The 20785-nt window shown below is 46.0% G+C and overlaps 2 protein-coding genes across 4 annotated transcripts; both read right to left on the reverse strand.

Annotated features, from left to right (window-relative positions):
- Positions 1–2833: 2833 nt before the first annotated feature.
- Positions 2834–6764, reverse strand: LOC141490932 (claudin-16-like). Of its 3 annotated transcripts, none has more exons than XM_074191361.1 (6): positions 6626–6764; positions 5848–6490; positions 5030–5132; positions 4226–4390; positions 3848–4045; positions 2834–3651 (listed from the first exon to the last, which is right to left on the reverse strand). In XM_074191361.1, exons 2-6 carry the CDS (start codon positions 6028–6030, stop codon positions 3575–3577), a joined length of 726 nt encoding a protein of 241 aa, XP_074047462.1. In that variant the 5' UTR covers positions 6031–6490; positions 6626–6764; the 3' UTR covers positions 2834–3574. The 3 variants fall into 3 exon arrangements, with proteins under 3 accessions (XP_074047462.1, XP_074047454.1, XP_074047472.1); XM_074191371.1 differs by having other exon boundaries at positions 2835–3651; positions 5848–5967; XM_074191353.1 differs by lacking the exon at positions 6626–6764 and having other exon boundaries at positions 5848–6562.
- A 964-nt stretch (positions 6765–7728) lies between these two features.
- On the reverse strand, positions 7729–20285 carry CLDN19 (claudin 19). Its single transcript, XM_074217814.1, has 5 exons — positions 19933–20285; positions 16958–17122; positions 16678–16762; positions 8679–8831; positions 7729–7906 (listed from the first exon to the last, which is right to left on the reverse strand). The coding sequence occupies exons 1-5, from the start codon at positions 20153–20155 to the stop codon at positions 7858–7860; spliced, it is 675 nt and encodes a 224-aa protein (XP_074073915.1). The 5' UTR covers positions 20156–20285; the 3' UTR covers positions 7729–7857.
- Between the last annotated feature and the right edge of the window lie 500 nt (positions 20286–20785).

Raw genomic sequence — 20785 nt, forward strand, 5'->3', positions numbered from 1 at the left:
CATCTCACCCAGGTGCAGTAAACCTTTCCTGCCAACCTTCTATGTTGTCTTGGGGTGGAAAATTTATTCACCCTATTCTTTTATGTGTTCTATCACCTCAAATTTGTTCTGAAGCATTAAAATTGTTTGGAGGGAAATTTGGGAGTGCTAAGGTTAGTCCCTGCCTTTTCTTTATCATCTTTCCACCCCCAAAGTCTGAATTTCATTTCTTCCTAAGGATATATAACTTTATGACAAGAGATGTCACTTAGATTCCCTGAGAAATCGCTTCTTCATCTTGTAAAATGGGGGTAAGAGCAAAAGATTCTTATGAGGATTAAATGAGATTAAATAATGCACATACATGTTCTTTGTTAACCCCAAGGTGCAACATGCATAGGAAATATTACAATTAACATTGTTTAGTGTTTAGAAAGCTGACCTAGGAGTCAGGAAGACTTGGGTTCAAATCCTACCTCTGATATATAATTTCTGTATAGCTGGACAAGTTACTTAACATCTCAATGTTCTTGGCAACTTTCAAAGATAGACAAGAAAGGGTTGAGCTGAGCTGTAATGGTAAAAGGGATTTTTTTACCAAGACCTTTCTATATTGATATCTCAGATCCAATAAATATATACACACATTAAATATGTATATTTATATATACTTGTATGTATATGTAAGGATATGTGCATGTCTGTGAGCATACATACATGCATTTATATGTGTACACACATACATTCACACACCCACACCATATATATACATATATACATATATAATATATAAAATATATATATATATATATATATATATTTGCTTTGTTTGATTAGTTAGTTTAAACTTTGGATAGTCTGTTACTTGTACTATCTTAAAATCTTCCCAACATGGCAGTGTGGTAAAAACTTATACTCTGTTGCTATTAATTTCAATTATCTCCAAGCCAAGATGAAATATTGGGAGCTCTGTCCATTACGGAGGGAGCAACAGTGGTCTCTTGAGTCAACTCCTTATGCTAGTCAGCCAGCAGCTTTGGAGAATCACAATTCTATTGTCCAGCATATCATCTCTTCCTTCCAGCTTCAATGTCATCCTCAACTTTGATATACATGCCTAACCCGCACACTAATTTTGAGTATCTGTGCCATCACCTATGTCAATGACAAAAATGTTGAACATAGGTCCAAAGACACTTCCCAAACTCACTTCATGATGTAATAGAACCCTAGATTTGGAGTTATAAAATATGGATTCAAATCTACATTTTTCTATTTATTCATAACTTACTGCATGATGTTGAGCAATCCCCTAACCTCTTACAGCTGAAAATTCCTTATTTTCGAATTGGAGGGGGCTGGGATTAGATGACCTCTAATTTCCTTTCCAGGACTAAATATGTGGTTCTCTGATACACTAGCAGTTTTCCTTCAGTAGATATTAACTTATTGATATCTCTATAGGTAGGAGAGTCCATCCCAACTGCATCTCATAGCTCATCTCTCTCCAGCCTGACTGCAAGAGAGACTTTGTCTAATCTTTATCTTATTCCCCCTTCGAACCTCTTTAGCTTTCACCTGTCTACCTCCTTAGCTCTGAGCACATTAGAAAATAGTCAATGGGATGGCATAAAACAGATCGGATCTACTTTTGGTCCATGGGTGTCACACTTCTGCCTTCTGAGTCTTCTTAAGAGGAGAGAAAGGAAGGGCGGCTAGGTGGCTCAGTGGATAGAGCACCAGCCCGGGAGTCAGGAGTACCTGAGTTCAAATCCAGCCTCAGACACTTAATAAATACCTAGCTGTGTGGCCTTGGGCAAGCCACTTAACCCCATTGCCTTTGAAAAAAAAACCCTAAAAAGTAAAAAGAGGAGAGAAAGGGTGCCATTACCTAGCCTTCTTGGTGACTATTTCTAGATGCCCCTACCAGAGACAGGCAAAAAATTTCCACTGGGTTCCAAGATGGAGCTAGGAACAATGGCAGAAGACTGGGGCAGAAAATGAAAGCAGATAAAATTCTTTGAGGAGATAAAACTCTAAGAGAGTGGTAAATTTCATATAACAAGCCTTGCATCATGATGCTGTATTCTCTAGGTGACTTTTATCAAGTCATCTCCCTTTCCTCTCATTAAAATTGGAAGTTGCTTCCACTGTTAGGCATATCAACCAAAGAGGTCAGAGACAACAAAGAAAGGTCCCATGTGTGCCAAAATATTCATCGCAGCATTTTCTCTAGTTGAAAAACTGGAAACAAAATACCCACTGATTAAGAATTGGCTAGAGTCTAGTACATGAATATGGTGCAATATTACAATCTCATGAGAAATGACAAAATGATGAATTCAGAGAATAATGAGATTTATATGAACTCATGAAGATTGAGTTTTGCCTAAGAACCATTTGTGCATTAGAATGCACAATGACCATAGCAATGTAAATGGAGAGAACAAAACACTGACTTGCATACTATGAAGAAAGTTAATACTGCTTTGATCCTTAAAGTTGCTTTTAAATGTCATTGAGTTGAACCCAGGAATTTTGATTTCTTTCTTAGTTCTAATTTAAAGAAAAGTTATCTTTCATTCCAGTAGCCCTGGGATATTTCCAGAAAATGTTTGTCACCTTTAAGCCCCACAACTTGGTACTATTCCTCAAAAGATTTATTGTCTGTCCTTAACAATTAAGGGAACTTTTAATCACTTCCAAGGAGGCAGCAAGTGTGGTAGTTTTGAACCCCTAAAAAAGATTGCAAGATGAAAATGGGTCTCATAAAAAATTAATATTCCTTAAATGTCAAAGAGGAGTGATTATTAGCCTCACATGAATGCCAACCCACCTTTATTAGTATAGTCATTCATAATGTTCTTGCTCTAATCCTTTAACATCACTTTTTCTCCACACCTTCCTTCTCATTGAGGTTGCTAGCTTTACTGAGATTGCAAGTCTGACCTGCTTTGTTACCAGCTTTATACATCATTGTAAACAAACTGATTTTGCTTGGCACTGTATGGCTCAGTTTACCATTATTAATTTTATTTGCCACAACTGCACAATTATAATGATTAACTTTGTTCCTGGAAATGACCCAATACACCTCCCTTTTTTCAATGGGGAGCAAAGGATTCTGCATATAGAAAATATGCCTTCCCCATCTCTGAAATTGCCTCCAAATTATTCCATCTACAGCTTGTTTCTATAGAGTTGTTTCCATTAGATTGTAAATTCTTTGAGTAAAGGAACTATTTCTGCCTTTCTTTCCATATCTAAGATCTAATGTAGGATCCAGCATATAGTAGGCCCTTAATACATGTTCACTGAATCGCATGTGGCTAAATAAGATTGATGCATTTGTTGGTTCTGCTGAATAGGTATATTTCAAAAAAAGCAACAACTTTGTGATGAGGAAAGTCTTGCTGGCTGGGAGGGCAGGGAAGAGATATATTGGGGAATGAATGTAGTATAAAAACAAAAAATATTGTTTAAACATCAAACCGAATCTTGGGATGGGCCCTAATCACCACCTAAACTCTCCTCTGACACTAAGATTCTGAGACTAAACTGTGGCAGTGCTGATGAGGTTGAAGCAGCTATGGCCTTAGACACTGGATTCCAGGATATATATGGCCTGTGGGTGCATCCGGCTTCTGATTTGGTGTCCAGAGCCCCTCCTGCCTGTAGAGTAGAAGAGAGAAGCATAAGAAGTATTAGGGATATGAGGTTCCATAAGGTCTCTTCATTATCTCTGACTGGGGACTCTGGAACTAGGGTGATGGAAGCAAGGATGGGACTTCTCCCTCACATGCCTGCTTGCTTGAAAAGAGGGAAGAACTTGGGGAAGGGGAATAGGAGAATTCCTAGACACACTGACCTGGGAGCCAGAGACCTGAAAGACAGTAGGCCAGGCCCAAGGCAGTGGCCATGCAGCCAGCAGATCCCACAATGCCTAACCAGCATGACCAGCCCCATTCGTAGTAGCCAGTAAGGGGTCCTCGGGGCTGAATAGGTAGGGTTCGCTCCATAGCCACCTCCACAGCAAACCAGAGTGAGCCCAGTGCTCCAGGGAATCCTAGAGCAAAGGGGAGTAGCTTGAGCCCCATGCCCAGAAGGCCCTTCCTGGGCCAGCCCCTTTCCCCCAGTTTCAGAATTCTCCTGCCCTTCCTTCTTTTCCTGGAGCTTGGGGCACTCACCTCCCCAGTCCCCAGTCTCAACTATGAGTCTCCCCCTTGCTGTTCCTCTCCCACCTCACCTCCAGCACCTAAGAGGCAGCCTGCTGCCCAGGCCAGCCGAATCCTTGTCCTGGGGTCATTTCCCAGGAACTGTGCCTTGGTCAGAGTGAGGAGTAGGGCCACTAACCCGCAGCTACACAGCAGCCCAGCCACGAGCAACAGGGACCTGGTCAAAACCCGCCGCCCTAGGGAGGGTGAAGGAGGGATACCAGAGAAGGGTCGTGGGGAACATCAAGAAGTAAGGATTACAGGGCGGCTAGGTGGCTTAGTGGATAAAGCACCGGCCCTGGAGTCAGGAGTACCTGGGTTCAAATCCGATCTCAGACACTTAATAATTACCTAGCTGTGTGGCCTTGGGCAAGCCACTTAACCCCATTTGCCTTGCAAAAAAAAATTATGGATTGGGGACCCAGGGAGCACTGGGTGAGGAGAGGGATGCAGCATTTGGAAAGGAGATTATCAGAGGAGGATCAGGGCGTCCTGAGGGGCCTCAGGGAGCATTAGGAGAGGGAATGAATAGGGAGAAAGGATGGGGGAGAGGGTCACAGGTTGCACTGGGTCGGGGAATTGGAAGGAAAGTCTTAGAGGCAGGGGAAGAGCTTGGAAGAGAAAGGAATGTGGGGAACATTTGAAAGACAAGCCCTGAGGAGGGAGCTGAGGGGTAGCTGGGAAATCACAGAAATTACAGATGGACCGGAAAGGGTAGGATTCCCGGTGGCAGGGAGAGTGTATGTGAGAGGACTGGGTTGGGGAAGGGTGACTGTCACAGCAGGTGCTGGGGGAGGAAGGGAAGGCCCAGGGCAGAGTAGGAGTGGAGATCTCACGTGGATGCGTGGCCAGGATGGAATCGTATTGATCACAGGTCCGGATCCCATCCAGCAGATTGGTGACACACGCCCGCCACAGCCCCTGGCACTTGTGGCTCACCTGGGTATGGGCGGAAGGAAGATGACAGTGGAGAGAGAGGCTGGAGGGCAGCGGTTCGTTCCCACTCGGGAGTGGGACCCTGAGGTTTCGTGACATCCACGCCCTAATCAGGTTTTCCCCTACTTCAGCCTGTAAGCTCTTTGAGGACAGGGTCTGGGTCCCATCTCTCTTCGTGTCATCCTCCCGGGTCTCTGGGGGTCCAGCCTCAAGCCTCGCATGCTTCTTTCTCCCCCACTGCCCTGCCAGGAGTCTCAGCACCAGGGAGAGCTCCTCGATTCTGGGACCTCGCGGTTCATCGCGCACAGCAGGAGAGAACGAGAAGGCGCTGGATTGTGCGTGAAGTGTCGCCCCAGGGAAGGAGGTCTCGAGCTCGCCGCGGACTCCTCCTCTCGCCCCGCCAGGTGGGGCTGAGGGGGTCCGATTCAGGGTGGAGGGGGCGGGCTGGGAGGAACACCGGGAAGGCTGGGGACAGAGTCGGGCCTGGAAGACCCACCGGGGACAGCGGCGGGCCTGGCCGGGGGGCCAGGGCTAGAGCCGGCATCCCGACTAAGGTTTATTTGGACTAGGCCAGGATGTGCAAGGGGCGTGGCCTCAGTGGGGGTCCTCTGCTGGGCCCGCTCGGGATTCCGCCGCAGGGACTCCAGTTGCCTTGGACTGGGGCGGGGTGGAGGGTAGAAGTTTGGAGAAGGGGCGGGCTTGGCTTTCACCCCCTCACCTCCAGACTGTCGTCGGAGTTAACCACCCAACAGTCGGTCCAGGTGGCCGTGAGCAGCAAGGCCGTAGAAAGCAGGGCCAGGCAGGCCAATGGCAAGAGGTTGGGTCTCGGCATTGGGACCTGCAGACGACACCACCCCGCAGAGGTCCGACCCGACGGCCAGGCGGTCCCACGTCCCGCCATCTGCAAAGATGGGCCTCGCCCCCACCGAACCCTCTGGCTACCCGTGTGGAGACCCTGGATTTTATAACCAGAAACAGTAGGGTTGACTTGGGTGGCGACAAGTTCACAAATCCGAAGGGTGGATCACGGTCCCTGGCTCCACTCCCGCGGGCTCGGGGCCCGGAGGCCCCTCAGGCCCGGGGCGGGGCTCTGACTCCCCAGGCTCCAGGCTGCTGTCCAGGGCCGAGCAGCCCCAGAGCCAGGCTCTAGGAATAGTCCGTGGTCCCGGAGGCCATCTCCCCGCGATGGGCGCTTGAACTCCCCTTAGACAGACAGCCCCGGTCACTTCGTCTCTACCGACGCAGTCTCGGGAGCCGTCCGGGAGAGGTGGACGTCGGAGGCCGGCTACAGGGGTCACTCAACCGTATTAGACATCTCCCGGGGCTGGTCAGGGGCGGGGGCACCGAGCCGTCCAGGAGGCCTTGGGTATTGAGAGAGTCTCCGCGAGTGAGCCCCCTTGGGGGGGGGGTTGGGTCTGGACCCCTCCTCCGTCTTTCCCTACTCCCTCAGCCCGCCCTAGCCCACCTCCCCACCCTGAACCGCCCGAGGGGCCGACCTGCGCAAGAGGGCTCCTGGGTCAGGGCCTGGCGGGGCCTTGGGTCTCGAGGTGGCGCCCCTGGAGACGGAGCTGGAGCGGGAGGAGCCAGCCCCGCGCCCGGGGCTACAGCCTGTTGGGACCTCGTCACCCAGTCCTGGCGGGGGCTTCGCCCGGTGGAGTCCTGCGGGTCCCAGAGCTCGGACTGGAGCTCTGGGGCAGGCCTGAGGGGCGCGGCCGGGCACTGAGGGGAGGAGGGGGTGGAGAGTGAAGGGAGGGGGCTCAGCGTGGGGTTCCTGGTGGGGGCGGGGGCGGGGACTCGAGCTGGTCACATGTGGATCCAGGTTTCCTTCGCAATCTGGGCCAAGCCCTGGGAACCCACATTCCCGGCCAAGCCCACGAGAGCAACTTCGGCCCCCTTTCCTGAGGGACGAAATCTCTGCACCACGCTTTCCCCTCCTGTTCCGCCCTGAATGTGCCCCCCCCCCCCGTGATGTGGGAAGGGGCTCTTTTGGAGGTCTCTCCTGAGACAGCTTGGCAAACCGTGGTCTCCTTCCCCAAGTCCCAGGCCCCAGCCAGGCAAGAGTCTTGGTCTTCAGAACTGTGCGATAAACTCCTACCCCTTTTAGAGAGTCGGAGGGGGGTGCGGTGGGGGGACACACATCTCCTCCTTAGGGAATAAGGTTCGAAAGGCCCAAATAGGTTCTACTTTACATTTCAATTGATGTAGTTCTGCAGAAAAGACTCCCATCTAAAGGATGGAAATCAAAGAATGTGGATCAAATTCTCCCTAAGAGAAGGACGAGTCAGAGTTTAGTCGTAAAAACCAGGAGTGAGGTGTCTCTTGGGCACTGATCCCAGGGAGCAGGACTGGGGAGAAGTGTTTGTAGGACTTTGAACTTAGAAATCATTTATTGACTTCTTACTTAATCGTTGAGGAAACTGAGTCCCAGAGAGGTTTCATGAGATCACAAAACTAGTGGCAGTTTTCGGGAGAGAGCTGGTCAGAAAGGAGGGAAGGTTGGTCGCTTTTGTCCCCTTTGTCTTCCTTCTTGCCTGTCTCTGTCCCCATCACATTCACTCACCATTTCCTCCTACTCTCAGACAAATGAAAGACACCAAACTCAAGAAAAACAAATGAGGACTTCTCTTTGCAGATGGACCAAAGTCACAGAAGCAGTTTCCCTCAGGGTGGGAAGAGAGGGAATAGAAGAGAAAGGGAGGGGAGTGGGGCAAGGAAGGGGGCTGCTAGGTTACAAGCCTGGCTCTCCCCTCATGGGTGCAGACACTTTTACAATTTGTCTGAAATTCAAAAGAAAAAAATGGGCGTTAGTTCTGCTGAGAGAACCCTAAGCTCTGGGGATCCAGGCAGAGGTCACTGTCCCCAGCATCCACTCACACCCCACCCGTAACCCACTGGCCTATTCACAGATTAGCAGTGACCTTGGCCCACACCACCCTCCTTCCCTGTCCATTTGATAGAAGGCAATTTCTGAGCCCCTCTAGGAGTGGACTCTATACATTTTTCTAGATATCGTGTGTGTGTGTGTGTGTGTGTGTGTGTGTGTGTGTGTGTGTGTGTGTGTGTGTGACAGAGAGATAGAGAGACAGAGACAATGAAGTCAAGAGAGAAACAAAAACAGAGATAGATACAGAGACCCAGAGGGAGACACAGAGAGCATAGAGACAGAGAGAGACAGACAGAGAGAGGGGGGGGAGGGAGGGAGAGAGACAGACAGATAGAGACAAAGACAGAGACCCAGAGAGAGACAGAAAGCCTGTGTTCAGGTATTGGGGGTGAGGGGTGTCTGTGTTTTTATCTCTCTAAGTAGATGCCAACAGGCTACTCTTGGTCTGTGTGGGACTTTGCCTTTTCCTGTGTTGTGTGTATTTGGAGGAATGAGTGCTATTAGGAGCTATTCAATGGGCCACTGGGACCATCCTCAGCTCAGGGCACAGGGGCTGACTGAGGGGTTGCCTCTTCACCTGCCTTGGGACTGACAGAGGCACAGAGGATGTGGGAATTGGGGACAGGAACAACAGGCCCGGGGCTGGACCAGGGGCTCAGACATACTCCCGAGCAGCCGCAGAGTTAGGCCCAGCTCGATAGGGTTGCTGGGGGCTGAGTCTCTCTCTTTCGGGACAGGTGCAGCAGAGGAAGGAGCCCCCCAGCATGATGAGGCTGGCAGATGCCCAACCCACAAACAATGCAGGCCCAAACTCGTACCTGGGAGGGAAAGAGGGAGGGAAGGAAGGAGAGAAGGAAAGGTCAAATTAGACAAGGCCCCATTATGACTGGTTCATTAGGTCATGCCAAAATTATTCCCACCCTTGGGGGCCTAGTTTAAATACCATCTCCTTCATGAAGATTTCTGTGACTAATCCTGGCTAAGCCAAACATATCTTTCCTCTTTTAAACCCTTGTCTTGAACTTTCATTGGTGACCAATCATGTAATATATTTATTTTTTCATGTGTATGTGTGAAAAAAATGTACCCTAAGCAAGGGACAACTGGTAGATGGTCCATATGTTTTTTGAACTGAATTGAACTGAAAACTCTGTACTCTGTACATGCACGTGATAATTTCTGAATATAGAAGTCTGACCATACCATTCCCTGGTGAAAAATCTCTAGTGACTCCTCATTGCCAATAGAACAAATTTCAAATTCTTTCACCTGGTATTTAAGGTCCTCTGCAGTCTAAATCAATATATTTTTCCAGCCTCTATTTCATTCTACTATTATCCACCTCCTGGCCATGTCTCAGGTCTAGAATGCTCTCTGTATTTCTATCTGCTGACAGGAGTCTTCTCTGGTGCCTCCTATCCCCACTACTGAACATGCTTTCTTTTGTTTCTGTCCCATTCTATCCTACAGCAGACTCCTCTGTCTCCATGTTCTTTTCCTTTTAACAGACTGGAAGCTTCCTGAAGGTAGGAGTTATATATTTTTAAAAGTTTGACACCCCCACTACCATGTTCAATGCTCTGCATATGAAAACAGTTTTTGAATTTCTTAAATGTAAAAGCTGCCTAGGCCGTGACTGCTGAAAGATAGAGACCAGCAGTCGGCCCCAGGGGCCTAAAAATCTAGCTAACAACAACAGGAATGAGTGAGTTCCAGGATAAAGAGAGTATATACTCTACACATTCTCTCTTCAGGTTGATCGATGGAGAACAATGTTCAGGGTCATCTTTAGACTGAGTCAGCCTGGCATCATTTACTCCTTTCATTCCTCCAAGTAAGGCATGTTTCCTCTTATTTTGAATTTGGGGGCAAAATTCTGAGGAAGAAGAATTAAGGTAAAAACCATTACTCTTCTCTGTATTGCTGACACTATCAATGCCTTTCTTGACAAGACCCCTCTGCTCTCCATTCACCAATTCTGGTCCAAGCACTTGGTGTGGCTCCATGTCTTATTTGGGGACACAGTCACTGGCAGACACAACATGATCTCCTGGAGCCCCCAAAGACAGGTCAAGTATATATCTCTGAAAGTCCCTGCTGCTATATGCATTCCTGCCTCCATACCAGGTTATCTACTGGTTATTCCTCACTTCCATACCATAACCAACCCATTTTTTCTGCTCTGCATAGTAGGGAGTTGTCTGTTTTTGTTGCATTGAAGAGGGAGCATGGTTCAATCTTGCCTCTCTACGTTTTTGCCTGTTTAACTATCTCCCAAGTCATTGTCCCTGGTTTTAAGTCTCTTAATCTAAAAAAAAATGAGAGATAGGCTAAATTATCTCTAAGGTCACTTCTGGTTCTAAAACTTTAAACTAATGAGCCTACCCTTACATATATCTCACAATTAACTCTATACATTCTCATTTGCTCATACATGCTCATAGAGGTAGAGTGATCATCTTATCCATCAAAGAACATCTAATCCATCAATTTGTAAAGAAGTAAACAAAGACCCAGTAACTTGCACAAGATTATAAGGACCTGACAAAACTCGAAGCCAGGCCTTTTCACACTAAGGTTTAAGGTTCTTTCCATCTTATCATGCTGCCTAGAACCAACTGAGACTTTTTATGGTTTCTTAGAGTAAGAAATAGATGAGCTAGAGAAGGAAATGGCAGACTCCATCAGTGTCTCTGCCAAGAAGATGGGGTCTCAAAGAGTTGAACATAGATGAAATACTTCTGAACTTTCTTCCTGGAATTCTTGGGATCCCTTATAGGTCCATTGATCTTGTCTCCAATCCTTGAGAAGGTCCCCACACTAAAAATAGTCACCAGATGTGGGAGAACCCAGCTTCTTTTCATTCATAGAATATTTTAGTTGAAAGGCCCTTAAAGAGATCATCTTCTCCAACCTGTACTTGAACAAGATTCCCCTCCATAATAGACCCAACAAGTGGTCATCGAGTCTTTGGAAGGCGGTGTGATGAAGTGGATGGAGAGCTGAATTTAGAACCAGAAGTTCTGAGTGATTCCTGGATTTGTCAAGTATTACTTGTGTGACTTTGGGCAAGTCACTTCTCTATGTGTCTCAGCTTCTTCATCCGTAAAACGAAAAGACTGGACTAGCTAACCTCCTGGGTCTAAAGAAATCTGGGATCTTTTTAATACAAATCAATAAACATTTATTAAGTGTCTATTATATCTCTGTTCCTAATTACATTGTTTCTTACATCCTACTAAAGGAATATTATATATAGAAATTTAATCCTTGATTTGGGTCCCTAAATTCTGGACTTACATAGATATGGCTCAATCTGAGGTGTCTCTCAAAAATCATATCTTTTGGATTTCTGTTTTGTGTTGTTTGTTTCCTTCTTAGTTTCCTCTGGGGACTCAGAATATAACTCGTATTTAAGTCTCCCTCCAGATGAAAATAAAGAGTTTCCATATCCTATACAAGTTCTCAAGGTAATAATGCACATTGGATGCAGGACCTTTGAGGAAAATTACTGATCCATCCTAGAATTTGTGAAAGAAAACGAGAGGAGAGATAAGCACAGATTGAAATGAATACTACATTTTTTAAAAAAAGAAATAGAAAAGATTCAGAGAAAAGACAGGTAGGATCCAATGGACCTAAAATTCTATAAGCAAAGCAAAGCCAAGAGGGATGGGGAAACTCCCAAGGAGTTTGGCAAGTAGACTACTGAACTTGGAGTCAGAAAAATCTGGTATCATGGGGCACTGGCCCTGAAGTAAGGAGGAACTGAGTTCAAACCCTGCCTCAGACATTTAATAATAATTACTTCGCTGTGTGACCTTGGGCAAGTCACTTAACCCCATTGCCTTGCAAAAATCTAAAAAAAAAGTCTGGGTTCACATTCTGCCTCAGATGCATAATTTTTGTTTAATGCTGGATCATTTCCTCATCTGTCAAATGGGAATAATAATAGCACACACCTTACCAGACTATAGAAGGTATCAAATAAACCAATAATAGCAATCATAGCACTTACATTTTTTTAAAGATTTGCAAAGTGCTTTACACATTGTTGTTAATTATTTTCAGTCATGTTCAACTCTTTGAGACCCCCATCTTCTTGGCAGAGACACTGATGGGGTCTGCCATTTCCTTCTCTAGCTCATTTTACAGATGAGGAAACTGAGTCAAGCATGGTTAAGTGACTGGCCAGGGTCACACAACCAATAAGTGTCTGAAGCCAGATTTGAACTCATGAAGATGAGTTTTACTGACTCCAGGCTGCCCGCTTTACAAGCAATTAATTCATTTTATTCTCGCAATAATTTTTTAAATTTTATCTCCATTTTATAGATGAGGAAACTGAGGTACTGAGCAGTGAAGTGACTTGTCCAGGTTTTCACAGTTAGAATCTGAGGCTACATTTATAATCAAGTCATCCTGACCATAGGTATAGTTCCTTCACATATTCTACAGGATAGAAGCTCTTGGAGAGGGTTTTTCTGCTTGATTTTTGTATCCTCAGTATGTAACTAAGTACTTAGGTACTCTAAATTTATTAATAAATCAGTCCGTAATAAATGCTTCATCAGACACCATACACCCTAACAGCAACATGGGGGTGATGATCAATCTTGATGGACTTGCTCATTCCATCAGTGCAACAACCAGGGACAATTTTAGAGCACCAACTATACACAGAGAAAGGACTGTGGAGTTTAAAAAAAGACCAAAGTCTATTACCTTCAGGTTTTTTTTTTAAAGTGTCTTATGTACTACATAATTTTCCTATCTCTAATATTTTCTCCTCAAGGATATGATTTCTCTCTCATCACATTCAACTGAGATCAATGTATAGCATGGAAACAATATAAAGATGATCAGACTGCCTTCTGTGGGGGGATGGGGAGGGAAAGGAGGGGGAAAATTATAAAATTTAAAACTTTACCATAAAACCTTATAAAAAACTACTATTGTATATAATTGGAAAACAAATAAAATATTAATAAAAATTAAAATAAATGCTTCACCTATATAATCAGTGAACTCCACGTAAAAATAAGCCATTCCACATCTGGACTATGCATTGTTAAAATTTTTTTTCCTTACATTGAAATGAAAATCATCTCTCTTTCACTTTTGCCTGCTGCTTCTGAGGTGAAATTGAATAAATTTAAAGTGTCTTCCATGATGTCCTTCAAATATTTGAAATTGCTTCTCACATTCTCCTTGAGTCTTCTCTTATCTGATCACATACCTTTTTTCCTTTAGATAGTCTTCCTTCCTATGGCATAGACTAGAATGTGACCATTTTGACTGCCCTCCCCAGGGATGCTTTCTGGCTTTCTCAGCATTCTTACTCAACCATGCTCAGAAGTGAATATAACATTTCAAATGGGGTCTGACCAGGGCAGAGGATAGTAGAACTCGCACCTCCTCATTCCTAGAAGCTCTGAATCTCTTCATTTGATAACTGAGAAGTTGGCCACAGGAGCAGTCAGAACTGATCACCATACTCTAGTGTGCTCTGAATCAAGGCAGATTAGACCAAGATGGTCACTTCCCAAATCCTCTTGTAATGTAGGCTACATTAGATTTCTTGGTCATGGGATCACATTGTTAAGTCATATGGAGATGGAACTTTTGGTCTATTTAAGACTCCAAGATGTTTTTTAAATGAACTGGTAATTTGCTTAATGACTTCAAGACCCAATTCAAATCCAATCTCTTCCATAAAATCTTTTTAATTTGTCTGGCCCACAGTGATTATGATCATGACCTTCCCTGTCTTCTGATAATCCTTATTATCTGAAACACATCATCATAAACTTGATTTTAATTCTATCTTACACTGTTGTCCATGTTTTTCTAAGGAAATACTCAGTGTCTAAAACTCCATCTTTTTACTGGAAGCCTTTCCCAACCTCTTAATTCTCAGGTTTTCCCTGTTGCTTAGTTCCTATTTATCTTGTATGTAGCTTGCTTTGTACATACGTGTTTCTTGTTATCGCCATCATTAAATGATAAACTCCTTGAGGGTAGGGATTGTTTTTTTGCCTCTTTCTGTTTCCTGTTACATAGCACATGGCTTGCCATAAAATGTGCACTTGATAAATCTTTATTGATTGAGTTTAAAAAGTATGGATATATTTATTATTCGTTTATTTAAAAAAGAAATACTCACTGTCAAGCTGAGAAAGGACATAGGAATCCAGGAAAGTAGGAAGAGAAGGGAAGAGATTCGAAGGGACTCAGACTTAGATCTCAGAGAGATTACAGGAGATGACAGCCACATCCTTATAGGATGATCTGAAGCCCATTGGAGATACTGTTGTGAGGCTCAGAAGTATCTTCTGGGACTGTAGAAATCCCATTTTCAGATAGAGGATTGGGAGGATTCCTGTCTTTGCTACCTTATCACTTCTGTGACCTTAGGTAAGTCTTTCCTCCTCTCTGGGCCTCAGTTTTTCATCTGAAAAATAATCAGGGATTCTTAAACTGAGACCTTTAGTTTTCTAAAAACTACTTTGATAACTATTTCGACATAATTATTTTCCTCTTAATCCTATATATTTTATTTTATGCAAATGAAATCGATGACACAAAAAAGGTTTAGGTCTCCTGGAGGTCCCTTCCAACTCTACCCATCTCCCTCCCTCAGTGGATAAAATGGTCAAAAGATATGAACATGTGGTTTTCAAAAAAAAAAAAAAGGAAATTCAATGGACTATGAACTAAGAAAGTTGTAGAAGGTCTGAGAATAGTAGCCATCTTGGAAATCTCAGACTAGGAGCCAAACTATTTTTATTTGGTGGGTTCTAGATTACCCAGCTCTTTATTGCCCATTGTCTAAAGCAGGGATGGGGAACCTTTTTTTTATGTCAAGGGTCATTTGGATATTTATAACTTAATTCTCAGTCTTTACAAAATTATCAACTTAAAATTAGCCTGTTATATTTGCTCAAATATTTAATTAACCCCTAAAAAGTTTCTAGATTTATTGAATTTCGAGTTCCATGGGGCAGCACCAGAGCAAATGATTTTGAGGACCTTATGTAGCTCACTGTTCCCATTCCCATATAAAGAAATCTTAGGTAGAAAGAGACCTGACATTTGAATAGATTTGGGGTGTTTTGATCCCCAGGAACAGTTTCTGGTGGAAAGCTCCAGATATAAAGTCTCTTCTATGTCACCTCTTATACATTTTCTGTAATGGATTTTTGGAAATGTCTGACATATATTATTCTTCTGGTCAGGAAGTTCCTGTGGCTCTTGGATAAAATACCCATTCCTATATCTGGCATTCAAAACCTTCAACAAACTGACTGCAGTTTATCTTGTCATACAAATGACACATTGCTCCCCATGACCGACCTTACACCCCAGCCTGCTGGTTGTTTCCTGTAAACAACATTCTATCTCCCACTTCAACTGGAATCTGCCTTCTCTTCACCTCTTGGAACCAATGATTCCTTTCATTACTCAGCTCCAGTATCACCTATTTGAGAATATGAGATCTTATCTGATTCTTATAGTTAATACTTCTCTGCCTCTTATAATCAAATATAAACTCCTTGAGGGTGGGGGTTATTTTATTTTATTTTTTTGTCTGTTCCTGTTGCCTAGCAAACAGTGGTAATTTAATACTTGTGGAATCAAGCAACTCAGAAAAGGCAGAGTTGGATGGATTAGGGACAAGAACTATAGGGAAGGGACAGTCATTCAGGCTATAGGAGGGTGCATCATTGTGTGTGTATACATATGTAAATATATTTTAAAAACACAGAATTTAGGATTAGAAAACCTGGGTTAGAATTATGGCTCAGACCTATTAATTTGTGTGACCTTGCCTTTTCAAGCCTCAGTTACCCCATCCATAAAAAGGAAATATTACTGGTAGAGTCCCCCTCTCAGGGTTATATTTTGAGGGAGAGTGCTTAGCAATCATGAAAGCACTATAGAAATATGAGGTGTGATTATTACTGAGGGAAGACCAGGATTAGGGCTGAGTACTCTGTAACTCTGTGACTTTTTCCCAGTGCTTGTTCCTTTCAAACTCTGTCTGTTTTCCTGCAGCGATTAGCAATAAAACCTCTTAAAATCTCAGTAAAGATTGTGTACTAAAGTGAGGGGAGAAGTGGCAACCAGAAGTCCCTCCCTGGGGAGAGAGGAAGGTAAGGCTACAAAGAGGGAGGGATGGAAGCAGCAGAAATTCAGGTATGGGGGCCAGCAGCCAGGTCTGAGAATTCGGGATAGAAAGAAAAGAGGGATGAAAGGAAGGAAGGAAGGAAGGAAGGAAGGAAGGAAGGAAGGAAGGAAGGAAGGAAGGAAGGAATGATGGAGATGATATAGTAGCCTGGGGAATCCTGGGGGGTGGGGAGAGGACAGAAACATTGTGTGTATTAATTCTATCTCCCCAGGGAAACTGAATTCCTACTATATTTTTTTGTTTTCATCTGGTAAATACAGGCTACTTGACTGGTTGAATAGAACCACCTAGAATGGGGAGAAGTCTGGGACCCAGAACCCTGACCAGACCTGGGAATAGAAACTAGTCAATAGAGCACTTAGAAGAAAAAGGATTGTGGGTTTTAGGCAGACCCAGATCATCAGAATCCCAAGTAAGCATCTCTTCCTTCATCCGGGTCTACTGAATTCCCTCCCCCACCCAGGCTTCCTCACCTGGCATTGACTGGTGTGTTGGGATTGAAGAACTCCTGAGTTACCAGGGTGGCATACCAGGAGACGGCAGTCAGCGTACAGAGCCCTGAGGACAGAAAGGCCCAGCTTAGACCCTCTCCCCTCCCTCATATCCTCCCTTCTTGGGGGCTCCTATCAGTCTCCAGGTGTGACGTATTGTCTGCCTCTCCTCTCTCCGATGGGGGCAGAGAGGAGGTGGCCATTGGCTAGGACTAGACATGGGGAAGACTGTGGGCAGGGGTGGGGGGGAAAGAAGACTTACCTGCCAGGAGGAAGAGGGCACCGCCTGAGACAGCAACCCGGCCCTTTGTCACAGGGTTATTGTCTCCTACCCGAGTACACTTCATGCCCACCACGCTGATGACCACCCCAATGAAGCCCAGGAGGACAGAGACTACCATGAGAGCTCTTGAAGTCTGGATATGAACTACAAGAGAAAGAAAGCAGTGATGCCAGAGGGGTCCACATCCTAAGCCCCTACTTCCAGGCAGTTCCTGTGGGTCCCATCCCATCCCATCCCTTCCCGGCCCCTGTCCCTCTCCATGCCCTCCGTAGTCTTGTATCCCACCTGGGGTCTTCCACTTCCATCCTCCCCTCTCTGTCTCATTCCCTCCAACCTAATACTGGTCCAGTCTTTAGAAATTTATAAAATAATAGGCAGAGCTAGAAGGAACCTAGAGACGAATGAATCAAATTCCTTATTTTAGAGATGAGGAAACTGTGCTCCCCACTCCTCGCCCCCCACCCCTCACCCCTGGAGGGCCATAATTTACCCAGGGACACCCCAAGTAATCAGGATAGCGAAAGTTTTGAACTGGTCTCCAGATTCTTAAATACAGTAACCTTTCCAATTTCCTCCCTAGTTCTGGAAGCCACTCCCTCCCGCTTCTTCCTGTCCTGAGGTCTCTGGATTTGGATACAGCCCAATAAAGTAGAGGGGCTGCGGGATGTATGTGGTGACATGACCATGAAATCACTTGTGCTATTTTAGGAATTTTCTTTTTCCCTCCCTCTCTTTCTTTCTTTCTTTCTTTCTTTCTTTCTTTCTTTCTTTCTTTCTTTCTTTCTTTCTTTCTTTCTTTCTTTCTTTCTTTCTCTTTTCCTCCTTTCCTTCCTTCCCTCCTTTCCCCTCCTTCATTGCCTCCTTTCTTCCATCCCTCCTTCCTACCTCCCCTCCCTCACTCCTTCCCTCCTTCTTTCATTTCGTCCTTCCTTCCTTCTTTCTTTTTCACTCAATCCTTTCAGCATTCTCACACACCTGACTCAGAATCACCTTCATCAGCTAATAGTGCCACTTTCAACAAGGACAACCTAAGTTGCCAGGACATTCCAAGGACTACGAAGCTCTTCACATTTATTATCTCAGTGGGTCGTCTCAGCAGCCCTGTCATAGGTATTATTGAGACTCAGAGAAAATAGAGGCCTGGGCTGATCCCACCAAGCTTTGTCAAAAGTCCTGGTGACATAAGCAATTTGTATTGGACACACATAAAGTGGCTGGTTAAGGGGCCAGCTCAGGGGAGCAGTCCAGGCTGCCCCAGTCTTTCTTGACTTCAACTAGTCCTCTCTATCCCACCACTGACCAATGGACCCTTCTACCCTCTGCCTCCTTCTTTTGCCCTTGATAAGGTCAACTGGCAGAGACCTGTGAAAACACTGACTTGGAAGTCGAAAGAAGATTTGAGTTCTGCCTCTGTCGTTGGCTCCCTGTGTATCCGAGGTCAAGTAACATCACTTCTCTGGACCTAGGGCCTAGATAGTGTCTGGTGTCTGCCGATCTACCCTAACTCCCTTCTTTCCTTCCTCAGTGAGTGACTTGTCACCTTTTCCAGGGAACCTTCCGAATTTATCCAGATGAGGCAGATAGATTTCCCTGCCCCATTCCTATGAGGACAGAGGACCATCATGGCTCTGCTCCCCACCAAAATACCCTGTTTTAATGGGGCTGTTTGTGAGTCCTATACAGCTATGTTCAAGTCATTGGGATTTTTAAAAAACCCTTGATGGTCAGTCTGGGTCTTTGTTCATAGCCCAAGGGCCACACCCAGACCTGCACATTAGCATTGCATGGGAAGGGTGAGGGCAGAAGCAAAGGAAACCAGCCTTCAGGTGGGTACCTCCCAGGGGGGGAGAGTCAGTACCCAAGCCCACCTTACCCAGAGTTTCCATCTTTAAGGCCAGTAGACAAATCCCAAGGGAAGAGAGGCGGGGAAGCCTGCTCTGATCCAGACTAACCAAAACAATTCCTCCTCTTCCTCTATTTGGTCCTCCCCCCCCCCCCCCCCGCAATCCTGCTGCCCAAGGGTGGGAAAAGCTAGGGGAGAAACCCATCCCTTCCAGTCTCCCCCAACTTCTACTCCCTCCCTTCACCACTGCCCAGCTCCTCTGTCAGGACCCTGCGCCCCTCTAGGAACTTCCTTAGTCCCAATACTATCCTTGCCTCTCCTCCACCACCCCAGGAAGGATTTAGGGGGACTGGGAGAAGGGGGGAAATTGTGGGAGAAATGACTCATTGAATGAAAAGTGTGCATCGGCTAGGGGAGCACCTAAGAGGGGATGCTTGGTGAAGAAGGCCAGATGAGAATATAGCTCTTTGTTTTGCCACTGATCTCTTGCCCAGTCTGGACTTTGGTTTCCTTCCCGTTAAAATGAAATAGGTTGGAAGAAGCCCCTTTCCAGTTCTGACCTCAGTTCTGAAGGCTTTTGACGTTCTGTTCTAAGGGTCCTCCCAGCGCTAACAATTTCTGTCCTTAGGACTCTTCCTGTTGGAACATTCTGTGTCCTAAAGCCTGACATTCTAGATTTCAGGATCCCTTTGAAGGCTCTGCGTGTCTGCACTCTCACTTCCTCTGTTCTGTGTTCTAGGGTCACTTACAGTTCTAATCTCGTGTGTTAAGGCCGTCCTAGGCCTAGTCCCGCTCCTGAGGTTATTTCAGCTTTGGCTTCTGCTGTTCCGAGGGTCCTTCCCCTTAACATTCCACACCCAGAATATATACAGGAGCTGTACATCTGGAGGGGAGGGCAGGAGTGCTTGATATGGGGAGCTTGGGGGGCACAGCCTCAGAGGTACCAGGGCCTCCTTCCATCCAATCTCAGTGGACCCATCGGGTACTCCAAGTCTGGTTTGTCCCCCTTGAACCCTAAAGTACACAGTGCAGCTGCTTGCGGGGGAAAGAGCCAGGTGCTGGGGCAGGAGGAGGGAGGGAACAGGCTGGAGGGGAGGGAGCAGGGTCCTACCGTCCAGGGCGAGCAGAGAGTCATAGAGCTTGCATTGCACCTGCCCGGTGCTCTGAGAGGCACAGGACATCCAGAGTCCTTCGTAGAGGCCCACAGCTGTGATGATGGCATCTCCGGCATAGGAGGACTGCTTCCACTGGGGCAGGGCTGTGCTGGCAATGATGCCCACCCAGCCCCCCAGCGCCAGGAAGTAGCCCAGGAGCTGGAAGCCAGAGTTGGCCATGGCAGCCCGAGGTGACAGCTCAGAGCAGGCTTGGGGTCCGGGTGGGGGCCGGGGGCATGGCCCCACAAGGCTTCTTTCTTCCGGAGGACAACTGAGGGACTGGCAGGCCCTTAGACGACAGGGAGGGAAGGGGGGGAAGGGTGGCGGTGGCAGTAGCAGTAGTGCTCCGGGCTTCAGGCTCCAGAATGCAGGGGGAGGTGGAGGGTTGGCAAAACCAAGGCACCGCCCACTGCAGCCTGCCTGGGACAGGTCCCTGAGCAGGGGGATGGGGTGGGGGACCACGTGGGCATAGGCAGCTTCCGAAGGAAGCCATCCCTGGGCACCAAAGGAGAGTTAGGGGCCAGACACACCAGAAGGAAACTATTGGAGCTTACAGGACCTCAGGAGGGGCCTAAAGGTCCAATCCCCTGATTTTACAGAAGATCAGAAGCCCAGAGAGGTTGTGCCTTGCCCAAGTGGTAGTAAATGGGAAAGAATAGATTGTAACCCAAGTCTTCTGGCCCTAAAACCACAGTAATATATATCTTAGTTACATTTCTAGAATGTTGTGAAGGACCTTGGAACCATCTAGCTCACTTGATGATGAGGTTTGTCCTTCATTCTCAAAGAAGACGTCAGGGAGATGATTTC

This window comes from Macrotis lagotis, chromosome 1 (genome assembly GCF_037893015.1).
Source record: "Macrotis lagotis isolate mMagLag1 chromosome 1, bilby.v1.9.chrom.fasta, whole genome shotgun sequence".
Taxonomy (NCBI): Eukaryota; Metazoa; Chordata; class Mammalia; order Peramelemorphia; family Peramelidae; genus Macrotis; species Macrotis lagotis.